The sequence below is a fragment of the Malania oleifera genome, chromosome 10 (genome assembly GCF_029873635.1).
Source record: "Malania oleifera isolate guangnan ecotype guangnan chromosome 10, ASM2987363v1, whole genome shotgun sequence".
NCBI lineage: Eukaryota > Viridiplantae > Streptophyta > Magnoliopsida > Santalales > Ximeniaceae > Malania > Malania oleifera.
Window position 1 is genome coordinate 16,048,353 of NC_080426.1, and position 24,032 is coordinate 16,072,384.

Consider the following 24,032-nt stretch of genomic DNA (forward strand, 5'->3'; position numbering starts at 1 on the left):
AATAATATAAATTTTTTATTCTATTTTTTTGCAAATATTTAAGATAATTGTGCTCCAAACAGAAAAAAATACAATAATGAAGTTTTATTAATTAAATTGATGTAAACTTTGAATTGATCCATTCATGAATATAGGGTCATCCTTGGATTGGATTGAGTCCAACATTCTTATTAAATCCTTTGTCAAACCATAGATGTAGTTTGGATTGATTTAGATGATTTTGGAATTCGAGTGGGTTGGGTCAAGCCGTTGATTTAGTTTTCTTTCTTTAAACAAATAACGGGGAAGTGCAGGTGCAGTGATCCAAAAAAAAAATTTTAAATACTCTCTGATACCACACACACACACACACACATATATATATATATATATATATATTGCAACCCGCACTAATCAGGGAATCTCGGGCACACCTGTCATTTCTATAATTAAAAATAGCGAAAGATGCTAAAACATCAAAACACTTTACCAGAGTTCTAGTTATTCCTAAACACATACATAAAACTACCTGTCTATATAATACAACCAACCAAAATAACAAAAATGCAACAGCTAGTGGCTCACCAGTTCTGTCTATCACCCCCAAAAGTCTAATCCTTGTCCCGTAATAAGTTAGGCACGGTTCCCTGAAAGACCTAAAAAATGATTTGTATAATGGGGTGAGAAACTTTTCAGTGAGACGGATTATATTATTATCAGTATGTGGCTAGCATGAGTTCCCGTGTGAATTTTAAATTTCAATTATTTCACTGTATATAAAAATGATGGCATTAAAACTGTACTGCATTATTTGTGTCTGAAAATACATAATTTCAGAGTAATAAATTGTCGGTTCAATATAGCCTATTTCTAGTAAATTTGCTTATATATACATAAAATATACAACCTAAACTGTTGAATTAGTATCGTCACACTATCACATACTCATACAACATGCTTCCCTCAATGATGGGTTGTGCGGCCCAAAGGTTGGACTCAGCATATGTCCAGCCAACTATAGCTGAGTCAAAAAAAAATTATAAGTACGATTGTACCTACCCTTAAGGGTCACCCGGAACTGCATTTGATGGGGCCCCCATAACTGCCTCGGGAAAGTATTGTCCCCAAGTCTCCAATTGACTATCCCGTATCATACTTCCATCCTCGTATGATTGCACTCACTCCCAACTCATAGCTACGGTACCATGCTTATAATATCACATTTCATATCCATATGGTTCTTAAATCATAGCAATGTACATAGATTTTCCTTAATTAAAAGTTGAGATTATTTTAAAGAAGCGGGACCCAGGCGTGATGCCGGCGCCTTGCGTGCCGACCCCTTCCTTATTTACCTTCAGCAGAGAAAAAAATAGGATAAATATTCTACGTGGGGCCCACGCCATAGACTCCAACTTACGTCCAGCTATTGGTTGGCCATGCGTCCACGTCAGCAAATAGCGACGTAGGCGCTCTTTGTAAGAAGTAGTTGGGGGCCAGCACATGCCTCCAATCGCTGCCCTTTTCTAGCTTGACACGTCGGCTGCCTCGGACTTTACTGGCTGAAGTGCTCGAGCCTTGGCTAATTCAGCTTCTGGGTGGCGGGGCTGTAATCCACTAATCCGGTGCCGTTGTAAAGTCGGCCGGATTGGAACTCACAAAATATTAGAAAAAAAAAAAACAATTTACATATTTTTATGTTTAAAATTTTAAGATGATTTATATTGAAAACTTGACCAAAATCTATGAAATATTTGACGAAAAGATAATTTAAAAAGTTATAATCAAGTCAAACTATTTAAAATTTAATTTCTAATTCATATATATATATATATATACACAAGTAATTTTCATCAACATAGCAATGTCTCCCATTTTAAATTTAGGATTTAATTTAATTTTTTGTTTTGAAATATTTTCATTCACAAATCACAAACTCAAAAAAAAAAAAAAAAAAAGGGCCCAGATTCAGACAATCATGACCATCCATTCATCGTCACAAGGTTGACCGACGCTAATGCCTTGACAAGCTCTCTGTGGTTTAAGCTCAAGCCACATAACTGAGCGGCTGGGCCTAGCCTAGCCTAGCCGCACGTATAAAGTTTACTATAAACTATATTTGATAGTTTCTACAGTTCCGCGTGGGAGCTGAGCACATGCTCAGAGAGACTCGCCAGCTCGCCGGTCAAAGGTCCTAAAGTCCAAACAACCCCTCCCCGCCTTCAACGGGAGATAATAATAATAATAAATATAAATGGGAAAAGAACTTTCTGTTCTCCCCTTTATATAAAGTCGGAAATGCCCTTCTTCCCGTGACTCTTTTTTCTTTTTATTTTTCTATTATTCTCAACAAATTTAAATTATATAGCACAGGTAATTTATCTTTTATTTTTTTTATTTTAAAATTTAAATGTATAATTTTCAAATGAAAGTTTAAAATTTTAACTAATTGGATATATTTTCTGAATTAAAACATAATATGAAACATAATGTATTTTTTTTTGTTTAGTTTGTTACAAAAAATTTGACGTGATAATGATGAAAATTATTTAGAATAATGTTATGCCATTATAATAATTATCATCGTTCAAAAAAATAAAAATTTTATATACTTTAAATATACAAATAAATATCATATATCATTAAACCACAAAAGAAAAAGTTATGTTATACAACTTAAAAGATATGTTATGAAAATACAAAAAATTCAACACTCGATTCACAAGACTCCAATAAACATGTCGGAAGTTTTTTATTTTTATTTTAAAAATTGCAAGAAATTCCAAGGAGGGGTGTTCATGACTCGGTTACCCGAACAAAACCTCTAGATACCAAATCGAATCTAACGTTTTGATTCGGTGTTTTTGTGAATCGAAATCAATATGAACTCTTTGATTAACCGGTCGTCTAGTTAACCAACAACTCGGTTCGGTTCGGTTATTTGGTTTGAATTTATTTTCAAACCATTATAATTTATTTAAAAGAAAAAAAAGATATTTTTTGTTTGAGTTTTGATTTAGTGTGTATATTTATACTTATTTATATAAATTAATCATCAAAAAATATTTGTACGCACTATTTTGTAATTTTAAGATATATTTTAAATATTCTTTTTATATAATAATATAGAATATAAATAGTATATATTGTAAATAAATACATGTAGATAACCATCAATTCATGAATATAAAAAATCAAAATTTTAGTTTAATTCAGATTGCATTCATTTTTAAATATTTTTGAACAGTCCTACTCAAAGGGTATTATCGTCTAAAAAAAACAGCTCATTTGGTCAGGAACGACGCCGTCCCTCATTTCGCCATCTTAATAATGCACAATAATCACTTTATGCGGATATTTAATCCCCGCATTCGGCCTTTATTCATATTCATATCTTTAAAACAATTTCAATTTCAATTTCCGTCCAAACCCAAGCCCTCTTCTTCTCCTTTCTCGTCTTCTACCCTCTCTCCCTTCTCACCCTAAAGGCTTAAACCCAAAATCTGACTCCTCCAATCTGTATTTGATCCAAAAATCTCACCTGGGCATCTCTCGCTCCCGTTAAATTCTCACAGATTGGGTGACCCACATGAGTCCGACGGATACGTTGGTTGGTCAGCTGGTGGAGTCGGTGAGGGAGATTTCTGGGTTTCCCGAATGTCGAAACACCTCCAAGAAGATGTATGGTAATCTTGTTCGGAGGGTGAAACTTTTGAGTCCTTTGTTTGAGGAATTGAAGGACAGTGATGAAGAGCTCCAGGAAAACGAGCTACGAGCCTTTGAATCGCTGCGGATCGCTCTGGATTCCTCCAAGGAGCTTCTTCGATCCGTCAGCGAAGGCAGCAAGGTTTATCAGGTATTTTAATTATTTATTTCAATTTGTTTGCTCAGACAGCTGTGGAAAAGGTAATGAAGAAGAAAAAACGGTTTTGTCTTTTGGTTTTTGCTTCAAATTTTCTGGAAAGTTAATTTGACTAAGCTATATATTTTCTTGTATCGGCTCATTTTGATGATGGAAGATTTAGCATAAATATTTGATTTCTTCTATTTCCTATACTCTGCTAGCAACGGGCAAGTGGTCGTCGCTTGTAAATCAGTTTGGGCGCTCATTTATGTTGATGTTTAAATCTGTGGCTTATAAAATTTTATTTTTGGTTATTTGGTCTCTTTGATGCTGAATTGCCATGTACTAAAATGTACCGTATTAAATTTATGAGGCCTTAATCAATTTGCTATTTTATGGATTATTTCACGAAAAAGGGCCATTAGGCCCATTACCAATTGTTGGTCCTGCCAACCTGAACCTTCGGAGGCCTGTGCTGAATATCCTCCTAACTTCAGGCATTTTTGTTCCCGGCAACTGCTTGGCTGTGTTATTACATAATTTTTCTTGAAATCGCATTTAGATCTTCTCATTAGTTATCTTTCAATAACTATTATGGAAGTTAAGCCTTGGAGAGGATTCTCTTTTCAGACAATGTGAAAGTTTACTTAGATTTGCATTGACTTTTTTGAGGCATGCATCATATTCACCAATTAGTTTCCATCTATTTTTATGGGAGGCATCCGGGTTTCAAGTAGTCATGGATTTTGAATTACAGATTAATATATATAATATTTTGTATGTGCATGCATTCACTTGCATGTGTGTGTGTTTGTTGCATAAAGTTATACGAGGCTTACCTGTACTGAGTATAGTTCTACATGCAACTGAGGAAGGATGCCTATCTGCTCACAGAAATCCAGCTTATGTTCAAAGCTGATATATGTGTGTGTGTGTTCCCGCGGGGGAGGAGGGGGGGGGGGGGTTAAGAAATTATTGCTTCTTAACTCTTTCTTTAGAGTGCAGACATTTGATGTGCTACACTTGCTGCAGCACACATGGTACATAGGAATGGAATGAAGTCGAATTCATCACTTGATTTCATCATGCCTTCAATTCAATTTTTCATTCCATTCTGCAAACAAACATGACATTAATGTCTAATACGAATGTATGTTAATTTCGATGTTCTAAGTTGATTACAAAGCATGGATGTGCTAGTTGCTTTTATTCTATGTAGAAGTGCATTGATTTTTTAATTTTATTGAATTGAGTCGAGTAGTTCTTTGAATCATTGTTTTTGAGGCAAGCAGTATTTTACATATCACAGGCTCTGGAAAGGGACAAAATTGCCGATAAGTTTCGCCAGATTACAGAACAAATTGAAGCAGCACTGAATATGATTCCTTACGATAAGCTCGATATATCAGAGGAAGTTCAAGAACAGGTATATTTACCACCTAATGATTTTTAGAAGTATTTTAAAGAATTCATTTGACCTAATTGATCTTGGTTACAATTAATTGGCGTTGAGAGTGTGATAGTAGTATGGGTGCTGTGTGATTAAGCTCAATCAGCTGGGAACTTCTCATATAAAGCTGATGAAGAGTCATGGACTAATAAATTTGAAGTGCTGACCTTGTAATGCTCTATGCCTTTCAGATCGAGCTTGTGCATGCTCAATTCAAGAGAGCAAAAGGAAAAAGAGACTCTCCCGATGTACAGCTAGAGGTGGATTTAACCATAGCTCAGAAAGAAAAAGACCCTGACATTGCAGTGCTGAAAAGGCTTTCAGAAAAGTTGCAGCTTCGGACCATTAATGATCTGAAAAAGGAATCACTTGCTTTCCATGAAATGGTCATTGCAAGTGGTGGTGACCCTGGAGACCACTTTGAGAAGATGTCTTCCCTACTGAAGAAGCTGAATGTCTGTGTACTGACAGAAAACACAGAAACTGACACCTCTGAGAGTGTGAAGGGCTTGATTAAGCACAGATCTCCTGTCATCCCAGATGACTTCCGGTGTCCAATATCGCTTGAATTAATGAAAGATCCTGTTATTGTTTCTACTGGGCAGGTAAACTGGCAGCTGCCGCAATAATTTTATAGCTTCCATTTATGAAACGTTATTTAGTTATGCTGTTATTTGTTTTGCAGACGTACGAAAGATCCTGCATTCAGAAATGGCTAGATGCAGGGCACAAGACTTGCCCAAAGACGCAGCAGACTCTGTTGCATACAGCATTGACGCCTAACTATGTTTTGAAGAGTCTAATTGCTTTGTGGTGTGAGAGCAATGGTGTTGAGCTACCAAAAAAGCAAGGGGACTGCAGAAACAAAAAATCAGGAATTTGTATTTCTGACTGTGATCGAGCTGCTATAGTTGCCTTGCTGCAGAAACTAGAAAGCAGGAATCCAGAACAGCAGAGAGCAGCATCTGGCGAGCTTCGGCTGCTGGCAAAGAGGAATGCAGATAATAGAGTATGCATTGCTGAAGCAGGAGCCATTCCACTCCTTGTAGAACTGCTGTCCTCATCAGATTCTCGGACCCAGGAACATGCGGTCACTGCGCTGCTTAACCTTTCCATAAATGAGGCTAACAAGGGAAGTATTGTAAATGCAGGAGCTATACCTGATATAGTAGATGTATTGAAAAATGGCAGCATGGAAGCAAGAGAAAATGCAGCTGCAACCCTTTTCAGTTTATCTGTTGTTGATGAGAATAAGGTGAAAATAGGAGCAGCTGGTGCTATCCCGGCTCTTATTGATTTGCTTTGCCAGGGGACTCCCAGAGGAAAGAAGGATGCTGCTACTGCTATTTTCAACCTCTCTATCTATCAGGGAAACAAAGCGAGGGCTGTAAAGGCAGGGATTGTCCCGCCATTGATGAGCTTCTTGAAGGATGCTGGTGGAGGAATGGTGGACGAAGCACTTGCAATACTGGCAATTCTTGCCAGCCATCAAGAAGGGAAGATGGCCATTGGACAGGCAGAGCCATTCCCAGTTTTGGTGGAGGTTATAAGGACAGGTTCACCACGCAACCGGGAGAATGCAGCTGCAGTGCTGTGGTCATTGTGCACGGCGGATGTGCAGCACTTGGAAGCAGCTAAGGAGCTCGGAGCAGAAGAGGCATTGAAGGAACTCTCAGAGAGTGGCACTGATAGAGCAAAGAGGAAAGCTGGAAATCTTTTGGAGCTCCTTCAACAATCAGAAGTTGTTTCCAGTTTATAGCGTTAGGGTTATGTCTGCTATCAGTTGGATATGGAGTACTTAGAAAAAAAGGGCAATGGCAGCTTCTGGAGATGCTGACTGGTAGGCAGCTTCAACACATTCCCGGAGAAGCTGATTGACCTATATATAGAATTAGAAACTGTAATTTATATTGGCAATGTTGGAATATTACACTAGAAGTTTGGCTGTATCTTGAGAATGCGAAATTTTTATGAAGGTGGGTGATGGTGCGTGCATATTTACTACTATTGGGGGTTTGAAATGGAGATGTGTTCATGGTAAGCCGAGAATTCGCACTAATTGTAGGGTAAGATACCCGAGACTTTGTTCTACTTGTACAGCTTATGGCATTCAGTGGATTTGAGCTTTGGCCAGAATGTTCTTCTCACCAATATTATGGGTGCATGCAGCAGCATCCATTGCAGGTGCCAATGCAGACGGAAAACTTCTGATAAAATTAGTATGGTAGTAACTCTCCATCTGATGTATGCGATGAATTCCAACATTCCTCGTAGAATTTAACGAGTACAGATTTTATTTTTTTGGGTTTTTGTTTTCGTATTTTAATGTAGGTGTGGTACTAGTGAGTGGATGTATCTTTGGCTTTTGTACCATTAGAACTTGGAATTGTTCCAAGAGTTTCAACTGTGAAATCTCCACTTTCTTGTGTTTGGGGATTCTGATATGGTCAAGCTTACATAGAATGTGAGAAATTTTTGGGCGTGCTAGGTCATGTATTGCGGTGACAATACCAGGGGCACCCCAACAATTTTGTGTAAACTAAGATATGTTGGTTTCACCTTGCTTTTGCAATCTGCAGTTTCTTTGTTAGATGTTTTTGCAATTGACTTGGTCATTTAAAATGCCTTGTAAGGACAACTAATAGTTTTTTATTCTTTTTTATTGGCTAGGCACTAAAAGTCAATAGTTGGTCGTCCTTTTCTTTGCTTGGCAGAGGAGATTGTTCTTGTCCTTTTTAAACAAAAAAGATGTGCAACTTTCATTGCCAAAGGGGAAAGGGAACAGCCTTGTATAGTTAGAATACAAACTTAACGACAAAATCAATCTACAAAGCCGATTTTAACATTTGTAATGAAGGGAAAGTTCATCATGGGTGTTCGTTCCTCTTGGGAAAATGTACTAAGAAGTTCACTTGAAGGCTTTATTTCATGTAAAATCCTTTAATATGATGGATAGAATTAGCCAAAATTAACAAATTTCAATTAATATATTATCCTTCACGAAGGCCATGAATTGCACTTCTACAATATAAGACGATAAAAAAAACTCAGCGTAAGAAAATGCCTATTATTATTATTATTATATACAATACACACACAGATATATATATCATCAACAATAACAAACCACCTTAAACCTTAAACCAATGTAATTTTAACCCTATAAATCTTTTTTTTTTTTTTTGCCAATTTACATAGTCATCATATAAATAAATACACATAAAATTAGCTGCCTGTGCCTGCCACCAAACCATAATATCAGCGAGAAGGTGTCTTCTAAAAGCAGTACTCAGCAGGTAAAAGAAAATAGTTGTGCTTAATAATTTTTCTTTTTAAAAAATAAAAATAAAATATACATGTTACTTTTATGCATTAATGCTATTTGAAAAAAAAAAAAATACTTTTTGCCATTTTCTCAATAAAATATATATATTACATGATGCTATTTAACTAGTCATGCTACTCCATAATCAAATACCCTACTCACCAAATCTCACTTTTGTTCCATTTTTCAAATGATGGTATCCCACAACACAAAAAGGATGCTATTGCAAGTGATTGGCTTGGACTTCTCAATATTAAACGGCTTGTTATCATCACTCTTCAGAATAAAAGCAATCCATGGAAGAGAAAAATGGTGAGTCTTACAAATCAAATACCAAAAAAACAAAAAAACAAAACAAAACAAGAAGATTTGACTTGCAAAACCATACAAAAGAAATCCCATAGTTTGAAAAGGTCAATAAACATATATCAATCTGGGTAAACAAATACACTGCCTTTGAAATCACCTCCCAAAGTTTGCTTCTTTCGAAGCATGATGTAAAAGCCGCATTGTACAAAGGAGTCAACCCAATTTCTCCATGAAAGTTTCAGCCAATGTATGACCATTGACAATCTTCGTTGTGCCAATGATTAAGTCATATGCCATTCCCTCCTGCAAGATATGACTTGCAATCAGGAATTCGGAACAGGTTCAAATAACATGAAGGAAAACCACAAGCAAATAGGGCATATCACCATTCCAGCAACAAATTCAGCCCAACTAAATAGCCAGCTACAATGATAAAATTTTGTGCTAAAAGATTCAGCCATTCAAGAACACATGTCAAAAAGTACATGGCAAAAGAAGGAAACTGAGATGCGAAAGCAAGACACAAACCGACAATATTGACAGGACCCAAACTGAGGACTATTTTCTTAGAGCGCAGGCCTTTTTTGTTTGGGAAGAGATTGTTTTGCGGGAGTGGGGGCAATTGAGGGACGGAGGCATGACTAGATCAACTGATAGGAGAAATAGAAATAGGCTGCATTTTTTGTTGCAAATTGAAGGGTGGGAATAATAAAAATTGAATTAGAAAATTCCATTATGTCCCTACATACCAAATGTTAGCAAGGGCATTGCTAAGAGATGTAAACTAAAATAGCTGACGAGAAAATGAGAAGAAAACTAGTGTATATGTACTAGAAATCACCAAGGATGTGTGTACATTATATATGTATACACACACACACTCATTTTCTTCTCATTTTCTCTTGTCAGCTATTTTAGTTTACATATCATAGCAATGCCCTTGCTAACATTTGGTATGTAGGAACATGAGTGCATGTACTAGAAATCACCAAGGATGTGTGTGTGTGTGTGTGTGTGTACATATATATATATATATATATATATTATGGATATTAATAAAAACTTTAATAGAGATTAGCACATTGTATTTATTGACCCAAAAAAGCCTATAATAGGAAACCTAGAGAAGTTCTATCGCTGGGTCTAAAAAAGGAATGGAATAGGTAGTAAGTACGATGTTACTAACCTAATGTTTGATGATTCTGGAATAGAATGGATTTGAATAGAAATGGAATGAACAAATTATATGGTGAATATGTAAAATTTTAAAGATCAATTAAATTCCATTCTTGCATACCAAAACAATTTATGAGGATATGCACAACGGGGTAACAATTTGAGTTAAGAGTATTTTAGGAGAATCTAAGGAATTTTCAATCATAATAGGTGCACAACAAAAGTCTACTTTCGAGTCTTTATACTTTTGCTTTAGTTATGGATGAATTGACAAGATATATCCAAAATGAAGTTTCACAATATATGTTATTGGCAAATGCTATTGTCTTAATTGAAGAAACCAGAGTAGAATTCAAGTTGGAATTATGGAGAGAAGTTCTGAAATCAACACATTTCAAAATATGTAGTAGTGAGAAGATACAAAATGCAATTTTAGTAATTTTAGGAGAAAAATGGAAAAAATATTAAATTTAATATGTTAGAAAAATCCTAGCAGTGGTAAATTTAAGAAGCTTTTTATCTATTATGCTAGTTGAAGAAGATGTGGTACGTAGAATCAAACCAAATTAGGAAAGTCGAGCATATTGTGTGATTGTAAATTTCTTTAAGCTTTAAGAGCAAAGTTCTGCAGGTCTGCCACAAGACCAATTACACATGGATCATAATGTTGGCAGCCAACACACAAACCAAAAAATAAACATTGTAGAAATAAGAACGTTAAGATGGATGGACAAATAACTCTAAAAGCTAAAAGGAATGAACATATTTGAGGAAAGTTGAGCATTATCTTTATAGAAAGGTAAGGGAGGAACGTCTAAGATGGTTAGGCACCTACAATGTATGCCAAATAACACTTTAGTGTGAAAGAATGATTTGATATCACAAGCTTTAGCCTATAGTAGGGCAAGGGTTACATTTAAAATACCATGGACCAAGCATTAAAAACAAATTGACAACACTAACTTTCCGAGGACATTGCCCTAGATCATGCGGAATGCTAAAGGAATTCACATAGCCAACCCCGCCTAAGTAGGAATAGCTTGGTGGTGATGGTGATGGTTGCTTTATATCTATTCAAGCCCTTATTAAATGTGGAGCACTCCTTTAAGCTTCAAAGACATGAAAAGCTCAAGTTTATATAAAAACTAGACACAAGATTAAAACATCCCAGGCCCAAAAAGGCAAGAAATCCAGGACCAACCCCAATCCAAGAATAAATTTGCACTCATAGTAATGCCTAATCCCACCTGACAAGTAGGATCAGCCATAATAAAATAGTGATATAGGCCTGATCCTGGTTATTTTTGCAGCCTTATCCAATAACATGTTGGAAATAAGATTTCCCTGTCCATGAAGGTTTCACAAAAGAAAGTTTATATTGCAATTACTTCAAGCCAAAAATAACCATACTTAAATAAATCATAGATTAACAAAAAGGAGATTCTGGTGAAATGCAACTATAATAATCCACAATGCAACCACATCTCTGCTACATAAGAATGTTTACTCTTCTTCTCTCGATAAATTTTTTTTTTCTATCACCAAAAAATAAAAATTAGACCCTGAATACATCCCAACCTATAATTAAAATTAAAAAGAAAACAAGTAATCATGTTCCTTTCCCATGCTTCTCTTCACCTCATATGATTTTCTATATTACCTTAACAATTGGAAAGAAAAGAACAGCAAATTCAAGATGCCATCACTACTACCTTCACAAGTCAACAAGCAAAGGAAACATCATGATAGTAGCAAAGAGTATTGCATTCAAAAGATCATCAAGAGAGTGCCAACTCATTCACAAAATATCAGTCGTTCAAAAAAATCAACAAAATCAACAGAGTTTAATCCGTATCATTTTGTGCCATAGCTATCTGCATGGGTTCAGACACTCTGTGTGCGTGCATGTGAACATGCATGTCCACAGGCGTGTTATAAGTGCTCGTGTGCCTGTGAGTATGCATGCAGTATTATAATGCAAAACTAAACATACCTGCGCACTGAGAAAACGGAGAGCTGAAATCTCAGCAAACGTTACCCCTCCAACAAATACAACCAATACAAGGGAACGCCTTACATTAAAAATAAAAAAGTTTGTTAATGATAATAATAGTGAATAAGGATCAATCTATCAAATCTATGGAATTAAAAGATAAAAGCAGATGAAGGCTTTATGGCTACTACATCAAGTAATAATAATTACAATCCATTTATTTGCTCCCTTAAAATTATTTCATAATATACCATGATCTAACCATAAAAATTAAAATTTTTAACCAGAAAAATAAATAAGAAGATCAAAACATGTCTCTCCCTCTACTTATAATATGTGCTTGACACATACCAATGACCATAATACTCTTTCTAACTCATGCTTACCAACACAACATTAGCACATAATAATAATGCTAAATGACCAAAATACCATTAACACTCCACCTCAAGCTAGAGCATAGATATCATATGCTCCTAGCCTGTTACAGATGAATTTAACATGAACATCCCCCAAGGCTTTAATGAATAAATTAGCAAGTTACAAATCAAACTTCACATGAGCCTCTCCACAAGTATCTCCCAAACAAAGTGGCAACCACCTTCAATATGTTTTATCTGCTCATGGAAGACGGATTGGAGGCAATATGAATAGCAGCTTGGTTATCAGACACCAACTCCATTGAATGAGAATGTGGAAAACCAAATTCTTCCAACTTGTTCTTCAACCAAACAAGTTCAGACGTATAGAAAGCCATGGCCCTACCGTCTGACACAGCACTTGACTTGGCAACTATAGTTTGTTTCTTACTATTCCAAGAAACCAAACTACCACCAACAAAGATACAATACTAGGTCACCAATCCTCTGTTGAAAGTTGATCCGGCTCAATTTGTATTTGCATATCCCTAAATATAAAGGTGACTGCAATCTTGATATAAGATACTTGTCCCAAGTGCATCTTTCAGATATCTCAAGATGCAAATTACTCCATCTCAATGACTTGTTCTCGGAGAATCAAGAAACTAACAACACTTGTTGCAGAAGATAAATCTAGTTGAATGACTGAGATAATTCAAATTTCCAAAGTCTCTAGTATCGTCCTCAGTCCAGCAACAAATCACTCATATCTGGCACTAACTTACTATTAGGGCCCACAAGCATATGTTTCATGCTTTTAAAACCCAGACCGGTAACCAAACTAGTAAAGCCCCTGAGCTGGTCGGATCGGTTGGACTAGAGGGCCAACCTTATGGTCGAACAATTGACGTTAGCATGATATAAATGTATACTAATATAATATGCGTATATGTATAATATTATTATAAAAATAAAATTACACTAATTTCATATAAAATAGTTTACAAAAATGTTCGATTAAAATTACATAGTAAATAGATTAAAGAAAAAATAACATAAACAAATTCTAACAGCCATCTAAAAAAAGTTTGAACTTTCAACCATGTTTCTTATTTGTATAAAAATATTATTTAAAACTTATATTAATACTCTTATATTTTTTTAGTTAAAACACAATAATACTTCAAAATTGTAGTGGCCATGTAGGTCTTGTTGTTATTATATACAAAAGTTTTTCCACAAACTAAAGTTGGAGTGGTTGTACTTGCTTTGAGTTAAACAAACAGTATGTCTTGGGTTCAAGTCCTAGGGACCTTAAATTCCAACGCATTATTTTTTTCTCTTTAAAAGCATGAGGTGGGTTGACCCACCTGCAACTCTGGTTCAAACTGATTTCATCCAATTCGCACTAGGTTGGCTGGGTCAACACCGTGATTTGTATCAAATCCAATTTTAGGAACTTGACAAGACCAGATTGGTGAACCTGATCAAATTGGCCAATCCTGTCCAAGTTTGAAAACTATGGTACGTTTAGATCCAAATATCCTAGTCTCACCTAAAAGATCAAGAAGGTACTTTTGTTGTGACACAATAATACCCATAAGAGATCTGAATGCTTTTATAACCAAGAAGTGCTTCAATGGTCTTAAATTTTTCGTCTGAAACTTAGCATCCTTTAGGCTTTCGATACCTTGACCATCGTCACCAATAATCACAATATAATCCACATATACAATAAGCAAAATCCTGTCGGATGGAATATGACGATAAAATATAGAGTGATCTACTACACACCATCAAGGCCAAACTGAAGTACTACAACACTAAATCGACCAAAACATACTCTAGCAGACTATTTTAAACCATATAATGATTTCTTGAGCCGACACGCTAAGCTTGATTCCCCCTTAAAAACAAACCCCTAGTGGTTGCTCCATGTAGACCACCTCCTAAAGATCACCATGTAGGAACGAACTTTTCACATATAGAGGCTAGTGACAAGTAGTGGCTAAGGATATGAATGTATTGAGGCAAGTTTGGCGACTAGGGAGAATGTTTATGAATAATCCAACCCATACAACTAAGTATATCTCTTCACATGGCAAGCCTTCAAACTAGCCACGGAACCATTTGGAATGGCTTTCACTAAATACACCCAATGACAACCAACCATAGATTTATTAAGAGGAAGAGGTACCAACTCCCAAGTATCACTTTCCTGTAGTGCACACATCTCATTAGCCATTATAATCCTCCAACCAGAATGAGAAAGGGCTTTAGAAATATATTTTGGAAGAGCAATAAAAGACTAAAGTATTAACATAACAACATTATAAGGGTGACAAGTGTGTTTACCTTTCCGAACAATAATAGGAGAATCAATACCTTGGGAAATAATATCATTTGACGAGAGCACTAAAGGCATAGAAATGAAAGTTGGAGGAGGCCCTCCTCCCTTGAACCACCATGTGGACTAGATGAAGATGTCAGAGGTCTAGGCGGAGATAATGGTTTAGGATCTAGCGGGTGAGGACAAAGGAAAGGACTCATAAAAGTCAATAAAACTCAAGGACTAAAAATAGTAGTGTAAAATAGAATAAAGTGACATTGGAGACAAATAATTGATGTAAAGTAGGGCTATAACATCGAAATCCCTTCGAGTATAGGCACAAAAACACATTTGATAGCACGAGGATCCAACTTATTCCTGGACTTGACTAGACAAAAAAAAAGGTGAATATAGGAGGAGTTGAGAACAAAGGAGCCTTGATGAAGATAATTGAATATGGGATTTTACCACAAAGGACAAAGATAGCATTTTATTGATGAGAGAGCAAGCACCAAGCATAAAATCACTCCAAAAAACTTCGGGGACATTCAGATACAATAGGGCATGAGTGACTACAAGAATATGTCTGTTTTTCCTCATACCTTGATCTCTATTTCGAAGGTAAATGGTGAAAGTCAAGATACTCGATGGGGAAATAGGGAATAAGATAAGTCAATGCCAGATTTCAAGAACGGGAAGGACCAAATTTCAGTCCATAAAGCTTAGGAAACGAATAGAGGGAAAAATGAGTCTAGCTGATCAATCTCTAGAACATACCCAAAATATTAATAGCTGAGAGCTAGAATAGACTGGTATTAAAAATATAACAAGCCTGGAAGAGAGTTCAAAAAGTGGGGTGGTAAGAGGTAAAAACCCAAGGTCAATTTTGGGGGTGATTGATGATATCTTGTGTCCAAATTTTGATAGATTTGAGGGTAGTAAGGTGTATGCTTGCCAGAAGTTAGTTCATATGGGCACCGTGATGAGGAAGGTGTTTGATGAGAAGAGAGAAAATTTTGGTGTGACAGGGACAAAGCTTTTAAGGAGAGACTTTAGAGGAAAACATAGCATAGTGGACAACTCGCTTACGTAGGAGGCTGAGTGTAGCAATGGGGAGAGGAAAGAAAACATGGTTAATAAATGGGGGGATTTTTCAAATTCATAAGAGTGATGATTTGAGTAAATTTGACTGTGATGGGAGTTATTGTTGGATGAGATTCAAAAACAACATGGGTACGCTTCTAATTCTTGCGACAAAGTACGGGATTTATCGTTCATCCTATCAGTTGGAAGGTTTGGAGGAAGTGTCAATTTTTGTAGAAATGATGGTTTGGTCAACAATTCACAGCGTAGGGATGGAATACTGCCTACTCCTGTGGACGAAATTACCAAGGAGGATTTATAAGCTCAAGATCTTTTGGATAAGTTGGATTTAAAGTTGACTTATACCGGAGGAAATGAGGTTCGCTAGGATGGTGGCAAAAGTTGTAAATTGATGGGTCAAAAAGAATTAGCAAAACTGAAGAGTTTGTTAAATTATAATGGAATGGGTCTGAAAAGGGGTTTTCTTGGTTAATTTTATCTAGTTTCATTGCGTGATGTTCGGTTTTTTTTATTTTCTTCCTTTTCCGTTTTTTTGGTGAACTCCTTATCCCTGCACATTATACCTTCTTTTTTCCCCAGATAATATACTTTCATTATCAAAAAAAAAATTTGTTGTGGAGTGTAGGAACAAGATGACTTATGGATCATACAAGCGTTGGTCCATATAGGTAGTAAATTAAGTATTGAAGCACTCCTTAGCATTATCACTATGAAGTATCCTCACTCGTATATCAAATTGATTCCTTATTTTAGAAAAGAACGCAAAGATATTAAACAACTTTAAATGATCTTTCATTAAATACAACCAAGTCATCCTAGAGTAGTCATTGACAAAATAACAAAGTCTTGAAACCCCAACTTTCACGTGACACGAGAAAGATCCCAAACATCGGAATAGACTAACACAAAGGGGCTAACCACTAGTTTATTGACTTGGGAAGCAAAGGGAACATAGTGATGTTTTCCCAATTGACAAGACTCATGCTCAAGATCAAACATAAAACTCAAAGTAGGAACTAGCTATTTTAACTTGTCCAATGATAGATGACCAAGGTGATAATGAACTTGATGTGGTTTAGCAGCGCACAGCAAGCAATAAGGGGAGAGAGTGACTCAAAGTAGTAGAGTCCACCAGCCTCATGTCCTGTGCCAATTGTCTTCCTCGTCTTCTAATGCTGTTATAACAACATAATCAAGAAGGTTGTAGAACAATTTAGTGACTTCATAATCTTACTTATAGACATGAGATCAAAGGAGAATTTAGGAATGTACAAAAAAGAAGAAAGAGAATGGAGGGACTAGGATTTACTGTTCTTATCCATTAAAATAGTAGTGAATCCATCAGCAACGGTAACTTGAGGTAGATTTTTAGAATACAGAAAAGAAGTTGGTTACACTTGTCATACAATTAGTGGTGGTAGAGACCTAGGGACTAATGGGAGACATAACATGACACGGTAGGCTACCTTTCTAAGCAAAAGATGCAATATGATGAGATGCTTGTTAGGATGCCCAATACTACAGGAATCTTGAATACTCCTCCTCAGAGACAATTATGGTACAATATTCACCTGAACAATTGACTGATGAGAGAAACATACTTTTGTGATTTGGGGACTCCATCCCAACACACACATCCTCAATACAGCAACAAATCAGAATTACACAGCGAAAAACATGCTTTTGGAATACATGGACTCCATCCCAACACACACAACCTTTGACAAGCGGAGCAAACCACAAGGACATGGTGAACAAATCACAAACACAACATATACCACCATTCAGGCCCCAATGAACTCAATAAACATTGACAAACAGCTACAGACAGTACCAAACAATCATTCCTCAGGTGCCGCACATCAGCAACTAAAAAAGGTGAGATCTTTGGACAAAAAACATCACTAGAAACTTCAATAATATGTTGATAGAGGGATCTGAACACTGGATGAGGAATTCAGGCCCAAAACATGCCTGGAATAATCTTCATGCGCCGGTGCACGGGGTTGGCCCTGCCTGCTTTTGACCAGTGCGTGAGGACACGTGGGAGGAGCCCTGTTAATGGGATTTCAGTGATTGGCATAATGGCAATGCCTCTGGGAAGCTATGGCGTTGGTTTTGCAAAATCTAAAAGGGTGTTTCTGTTCCTGAACTGGTAGTCTCATCCAGGAAATTTCCTGTGACTATTGTGGCTTCTGGCAGCTGTTGGCTGCTTTTCAGGCCTATCGTGGCGCTAGAAATTCTCCTATGACAGTAGACATGCAGCGGATTTAGCGTTTTAGGCTTTGGTTTTCACATTGGCTGTGGCAATTAGGGTTTAGGTATCACTATCAGAACCATGCTCTGATACCATGTTGAAGAATTGATAAAATGGAAGACCTAACTACAACAATAGATCTCTCCCTATATACATTCCAATTACCACGATACCCTTACTAACTCACTCCTACCTTTACTGACCCCTGCCTGTGAAAATTGTTACCTGTTCAAACTGAATCTCCATGCAAAAAAAGGAAGACAAAACATTGAAATATACAAAACCATGATAACAGGCACAAATTACAATTTATGATTAAAGCTGGTAATCAGAAGCCAAAAAATTATTTAAGATAGACCTTGCATAGACTTGCTAATTTGACCAATGGTTTAGTTTTTCCCCAAGTTTGATTCCCCAAAGTAAATTTTTAAATCTTATATTTCAAACATTCAACTATCAAACTACAACTCCCAAAAGTCAATTTTTACAATTCCAATTCCCAACAACTCTATTATTATAATACTCTCTCTCTCTCTCTCTCTCTCAGACACACACACACAACACACACGATCACAGAGTTGCAGATTTTCTGTATGTACAAAGCAATCTTCTCGAAGACTCTAAGCAGGGTTGAAGACATGCTTGGCTGGACCCGAATCTGATGACTACCATGAGAAGAATATTGCTGTCGTCGCTCTCTCTCCCTCTCTCTCTCCAAAAACAAGATATGGGATGTATGGTCTTTTCGGACCCTGGTTTTTTATCCAGTTCGCCAAATTCTTCTGGGTTTGTCCAGTTTTTTTCCTGGGTTTTGACTTGCTCAAAATTTTATAAGAACCGGACTGGATGGGGACCTGGGTCACGGGGCTTGATATAGATCATGGGCCCAAAATTTAACAACTCAAGCATCCTGGTAAAGTGGTCGCTTAACATGGTATCAAACCTAGGGTTGCTAGGAGGTCCTAGGTTCTAGTCTTGCCTTAATTTATTGCACAGTTGTTAAAAATTAGCTTATCCCTTGTAGTGAGTGTTACTTATCATCTGTTTATCCATCCACATGTGGCTGCACCTGTGGGGGAGTGTTAAGACTTGATATACAGTGTTGGCTCACAACTGAAGAGCTTAAACTTTATTGCATGGTTGTTAGGAGGTCTTGGGTTCTAATCATGTTGCCCGCATTTATTTCATTGTTGTTAAAAATTAGCCTATTCCCCATAGTAAGTTTTTTTATTGTTTGTTTATCTCTCCACTTGTAATCTAGATGCACATGCAAGGGATTGTTAAGCCTTGATATACATTGTTGGCTCCCAACTGAACAGCTTAAACTTTTAGGTAAAGTTGTTGCTTAGTTGTTTGAGCACACAAGGAGGTTGAAAACAGTTTGTGACAGAATTAGCAGCCAAACAGAAAAAGTATTTTTCTAGTTGCAGTGCTTTCTTAAAGTTACAGTGCTTTGTTGTTTCCTATTTTAAACAACCACCCTTTATTTTCTGGTTCCCAGGTTTTCAAGCACCACCTTTTATTCCCTTACTCGCAAAAATAGAACCCAACATGCATTAGCATGTTTCCTTGAGAAATTTCATTTTCATTTTTTAACAAAACAAAAAACCATAGAAACAATAAATGCTACCATATGATACCCGTTCACAATGACAATGAGCTCATATCTAACTATAAGCAAAATAGGTTGAAAATGATGCATGTCTTGACAAAACCAAATATAAAGAGAGGCTGTGAAACACTGAGAAATGCACCTGTCCATATTTGCTGCAGCACCCGTCAAAGAGTCAAATGATGCACTGCTTGAGAATCCACTCTGTACAAATGGCACAAAAATTCAGAAATTTAGTAGTAGTATGGCAAGTAAAGAGGATGGCAACAATAACAGGAATAAGGGTTAATGGGGTAAAAAAATCACTCACTCTCTTTGTTTCTGAATGTGGTCCAGGCAATAGCTTCAATATTTCTTCAATAGGACGCCTAAAGTGTCAAGTTGTGACATTTAAGAGAAAATATCCCGCAAATACAGTTGAAAATTCCACTAAGCATATGGCACCAACTTCAATTAAAGTGATATAATTCGTTTGAAAAAAAAAAAAAAAGCCTACATTGATTATTCCATGCATGGACTTCCTTAAGACCCCACTGCAGCTGTTAGAATTTTTCAACTAACCCACCTCAACAGGGGGTGAAGTATATCAACTTCCTTGCAACCTCCATCTTTTTCAAGTTTTAGCATAATAATCCATGGGAATTCCAAAAGATTGAATCCCAGAAATTAGCACGAATGACTTGTTATGTCACAAACTTCCCTCTTGAAAGTTAGATCTCCTTTCAAGAGCTACTTTTATGCCAGGATGTATACCTAGATGACCTGGGTTTTTCATATGGCAATAACTATTTAAATAAATTAAAGATCACCAATGCCTGCACCATCCCTTTATAACCACACATAAATGTAAGTATCCATTCTGATTCAACTTGGTATCCAACTTCCTAAGAGCCCTAGCAGAAGGAAATGAGTTTTTTCAGATGTATATGTAGGCAAAACAGTAAACAATGAAAAAGGCGAGCAGCTTGAGAAGGGGTTTTCACTTTAACATGTAACAACTGTGCTAAGCTAATATACTGCTATACAATAATACATATGCGATGTAGTTATTTCAGTTCCTATTTAGCAACAACTGCACTAAACCAATCACTCACCGAAAACTGTTCCCATCAGTAACATCTTCAATAGCCAGTGTTACCTAGAAAGTGAAACGTTTTAGTTCATGGGATGGGAACGGGGTTGTGGTACAGCACACGTTTTAGTTCAGGGGTAAATTTTATGAAGATATATTGGTAAAAAATAAGTGATGGCACTTGTATATCCAAGGGAGCGCGTTCAGGTGTTTCTGAATCTAGAGGAGATTTTTATTGGTCGAATAAACTAATAATGAGTGAAACTAGAATTATAAAGCAATAATGCCTCTCTTTTAGTAAAAAAATACATCAATTGAAATTATAGAATTAAAACTTCAGATAACTATATGTTGTGTTTCAGAATTGCAGAGTGTCATGTTTTGGAACATTCATACCAATTTACAGTTGAGTAATTGACTAAGGTGCCAGCATTTTTTGGTAACCATGCATCAGACCCTCTCGAGTGTATGAAATCTAACATCAAGTTGAATGCAAAGAAAATAAGAGAAAGTAGAGTAAGGAGGAGCAATGTTTTAAAAGGCGAAGGTGTAAGGTGAGGCATTTTACCCTCTGCGAGGCGAGGCGAGGCGTAAGCCTAAAGGCATTGAGGCGTAAGCATTTCGGACTGTATTTTTTAAAATAATTAATAAATAAAATCAATTTATAAATAATAAAAAAAATGTGAAAAATTTAAGAATAATGGAGAAAAATATAAAAACATAATTTTTAAATAGCATATAGGCCAATTTTAAGTTTTAACTAACAAACACAAACAATATATGTTAAAAAAATAAGCATGAGCCATAAGAAAAAGCCAAATTAAAAATGTCTCAAGATTCTAATTTCTAAAAGCCAGCTGCAGCTAACAGTGGCAGAGAGTACGAGAGGGTCGCGGAGAGAGGCGAGAGGCAGCAGAGGGTCGCTGCAGAGAGACAACAGCTCAGAAGGGTTCATCAAAGGGAAAGGATATGTCAGAAGGAATCATCGGAGGCAGATCAGAGTTTGGAAGGGAACATTGACTCGTCGGGGAGAGACGAGAAGCTTGGAGGAATCGTTGGAAGCAGCCGTCGAGTCGTCGGAGAGAGGTGCTGGAGGAATCAACGGAGAGATACAGAAGTTTGGAGGGAAAAAGATTCGTTGAGAGAAAGGGGGTTTTTGCCGCTCCCATCAGGCTGCGTTTATTTATTCTTTTTTATATTCTAAAGCAGGTGCTCCCAAAAGGCGTACGCCTTTCCAAATGGGGCGTAAAAGGAGAGTTTTTCTCACCGAGATGTACGCCTTATTCCCTGAGGCATAAGCATTTGGGACTTTACGCCTTTCCAGTTACACCTTAGGGCATTTTATGCTAAAAATGCCTCAAGGCGGGCCTTACGAACGCCTTTCAAACACTGAGGAGAATAGAGGACAATGAGAGATCCAAACTACAAATATGAGAGATTCCTCTATTCTTTTGCTTGGGTAAGTTAAAAATAAAAATAAAAATAATAATAATAAATAAAAATCTTGTCTATGATATTGGCTTGCACCATAATCTATACATATTTCAAGACTAGACAGCCACCACTTTGAACCCATCCAGCCTAATATCCAACACAAGTTTATTTGGTTTGAAACAATTACGTGAACCGAACATCCTTTGAAGTTTAGAAATTTTAGCTCAATTTTGTAGTAATAAATAAGAAAGTACATAAGAAAAATAAAGTGATGCCAAGAACTAGCTATTTTCTAAACCGAATACATAACAGCCACAATAAATCACAAATTTAGAAACTATAATTCATTCTTTAGATTAAAATAATTCTTATCAGTTCTTTCCGTAGAACCAAAACACTATGGCAGTGACAATTCAATCAAGAAATACAGAAACACAGATTCACCTTTCATAATGTTCAATTTACGCCTTATTCCCTGAGGCATAAGCATTTGGGACTTTACGCCTTTCCAGTTACACCTTAGGGCATTTTATGCTAAAAATGCCTCAAGGCGGGCCTTACGAACGCCTTTCAAACACTGAGGAGAATAGAGGACAATGAGAGATCCAAACTACAAATATGAGAGATTCCTCTATTCTTTTGCTTGGGTAAGTTAAAAATAAAAATAAAAATAATAATAATAAATAAAAATCTTGTCTATGATATTGGCTTGCACCATAATCTATACATATTTCAAGACTAGACAGCCACCACTTTGAACCCATCCAGCCTAATATCCAACACAAGTTTATTTGGTTTGAAACAATTACGTGAACCGAACATCCTTTGAAGTTTAGAAATTTTAGCTCAATTTTGTAGTAATAAATAAGAAAGTACATAAGAAAAATAAAGTGATGCCAAGAACTAGCTATTTTCTAAACCGAATACATAACAGCCACAATAAATCACAAATTTAGAAACTATAATTCATTCTTTAGATTAAAATAATTCTTATCAGTTCTTTCCGTAGAACCAAAACACTATGGCAGTGACAATTCAATCAAGAAATACAGAAACACAGATTTACCTTTCACCAAAACACTATGGCAGTGACAATTCAATCAAGAAATACAGAAACACAGATTCACCTTTCATAATGTTCAATTTATGCTCAGAAAAATAAAATATCCACAGATTGAAGAGGAAGAACAAGAGATGGGGCCAGTATTGGCTTTCCAGCACAAAAATAAATATGAGAATTAGCGCTTGAGAAGAATTAAACTCACCATCCAGATCGAACTGCGTGCTGAACAAGGCGAATACTTAGAGGTGCATATCCAGAGAACACATAAGCAATATCATTGGGACTGTTATAATGCACATAACAATTCAGAACTAATCAACAATACAACTGATGTTAACAGAAATAAATATAAAATATAAAATTAAAAAAATCTAACACATATTTTCAGTTACAATAGTATTCATTTTTATTTGTTCTATAAAAACATGATGAGCATCAGTTTGACAGAAAAAACATTAAGATGAAACAAACATCGAGAAAGCACTCAATTCACATACATATGGTAACTTCAGTTGAGGAAACAATTGCCAGAATCACAATTCATGACAGAAAGATGGCAGTGAAGGCCCCAGACGACTTTTAAATATGTTGAAAGCAGTCATTGAACTCTCAAGATGCCTAATAGATTTTTAAAAGGGGATCTAGATCCATTAAATCTGAAACATGAAGCAATTGTCTTGTAAAAGAGGATCTTTGGGCTCTCTACTTATTTGATATCTTGCAAGA

The 24,032-nt window shown here is 36.2% G+C and overlaps 2 protein-coding genes across 3 annotated transcripts in view; one reads left to right on the forward strand and one right to left on the reverse strand.

Moving 5' to 3' along the window:
* Window positions 1-3,328: 3,328 nt before the first annotated feature.
* Window positions 3,329-7,863, forward strand: LOC131165415 (U-box domain-containing protein 14). Its single transcript, XM_058123204.1, has 4 exons — window positions 3,329-3,835; window positions 5,133-5,249; window positions 5,465-5,878; window positions 5,959-7,863. The coding sequence occupies exons 1-4, from the start codon at window positions 3,569-3,571 to the stop codon at window positions 7,030-7,032; spliced, it is 1,872 nt and encodes a 623-aa protein (XP_057979187.1). The 5' UTR covers window positions 3,329-3,568; the 3' UTR covers window positions 7,033-7,863.
* Window positions 7,864-8,842: 979 nt separating this feature from the next.
* LOC131165416 (vacuolar protein-sorting-associated protein 33 homolog) overlaps window positions 8,843-24,032 on the reverse strand; it is a 45,359-nt gene continuing 30,169 nt past the window's right edge. The window contains exons 18-22 of one of the 2 annotated variants that reach the window (XM_058123207.1): window positions 23,509-23,589; window positions 20,048-20,105; window positions 19,880-19,941; window positions 12,077-12,155; window positions 8,843-9,210 (exon numbers count right to left, since the gene is read on the reverse strand). In XM_058123207.1, coding sequence (XP_057979190.1) covers window positions 9,121-9,210; window positions 12,077-12,155; window positions 19,880-19,941; window positions 20,048-20,105; window positions 23,509-23,589 — 370 coding nt within the window. In that variant the 3' untranslated portion in view covers window positions 8,843-9,120. Of the gene's footprint in view, window positions 9,211-11,471; window positions 12,156-19,879; window positions 19,942-20,047; window positions 20,106-23,508; window positions 23,590-24,032 lie in introns of those variants that run through there. The other variant, XM_058123205.1, reaches the window with a different exon arrangement.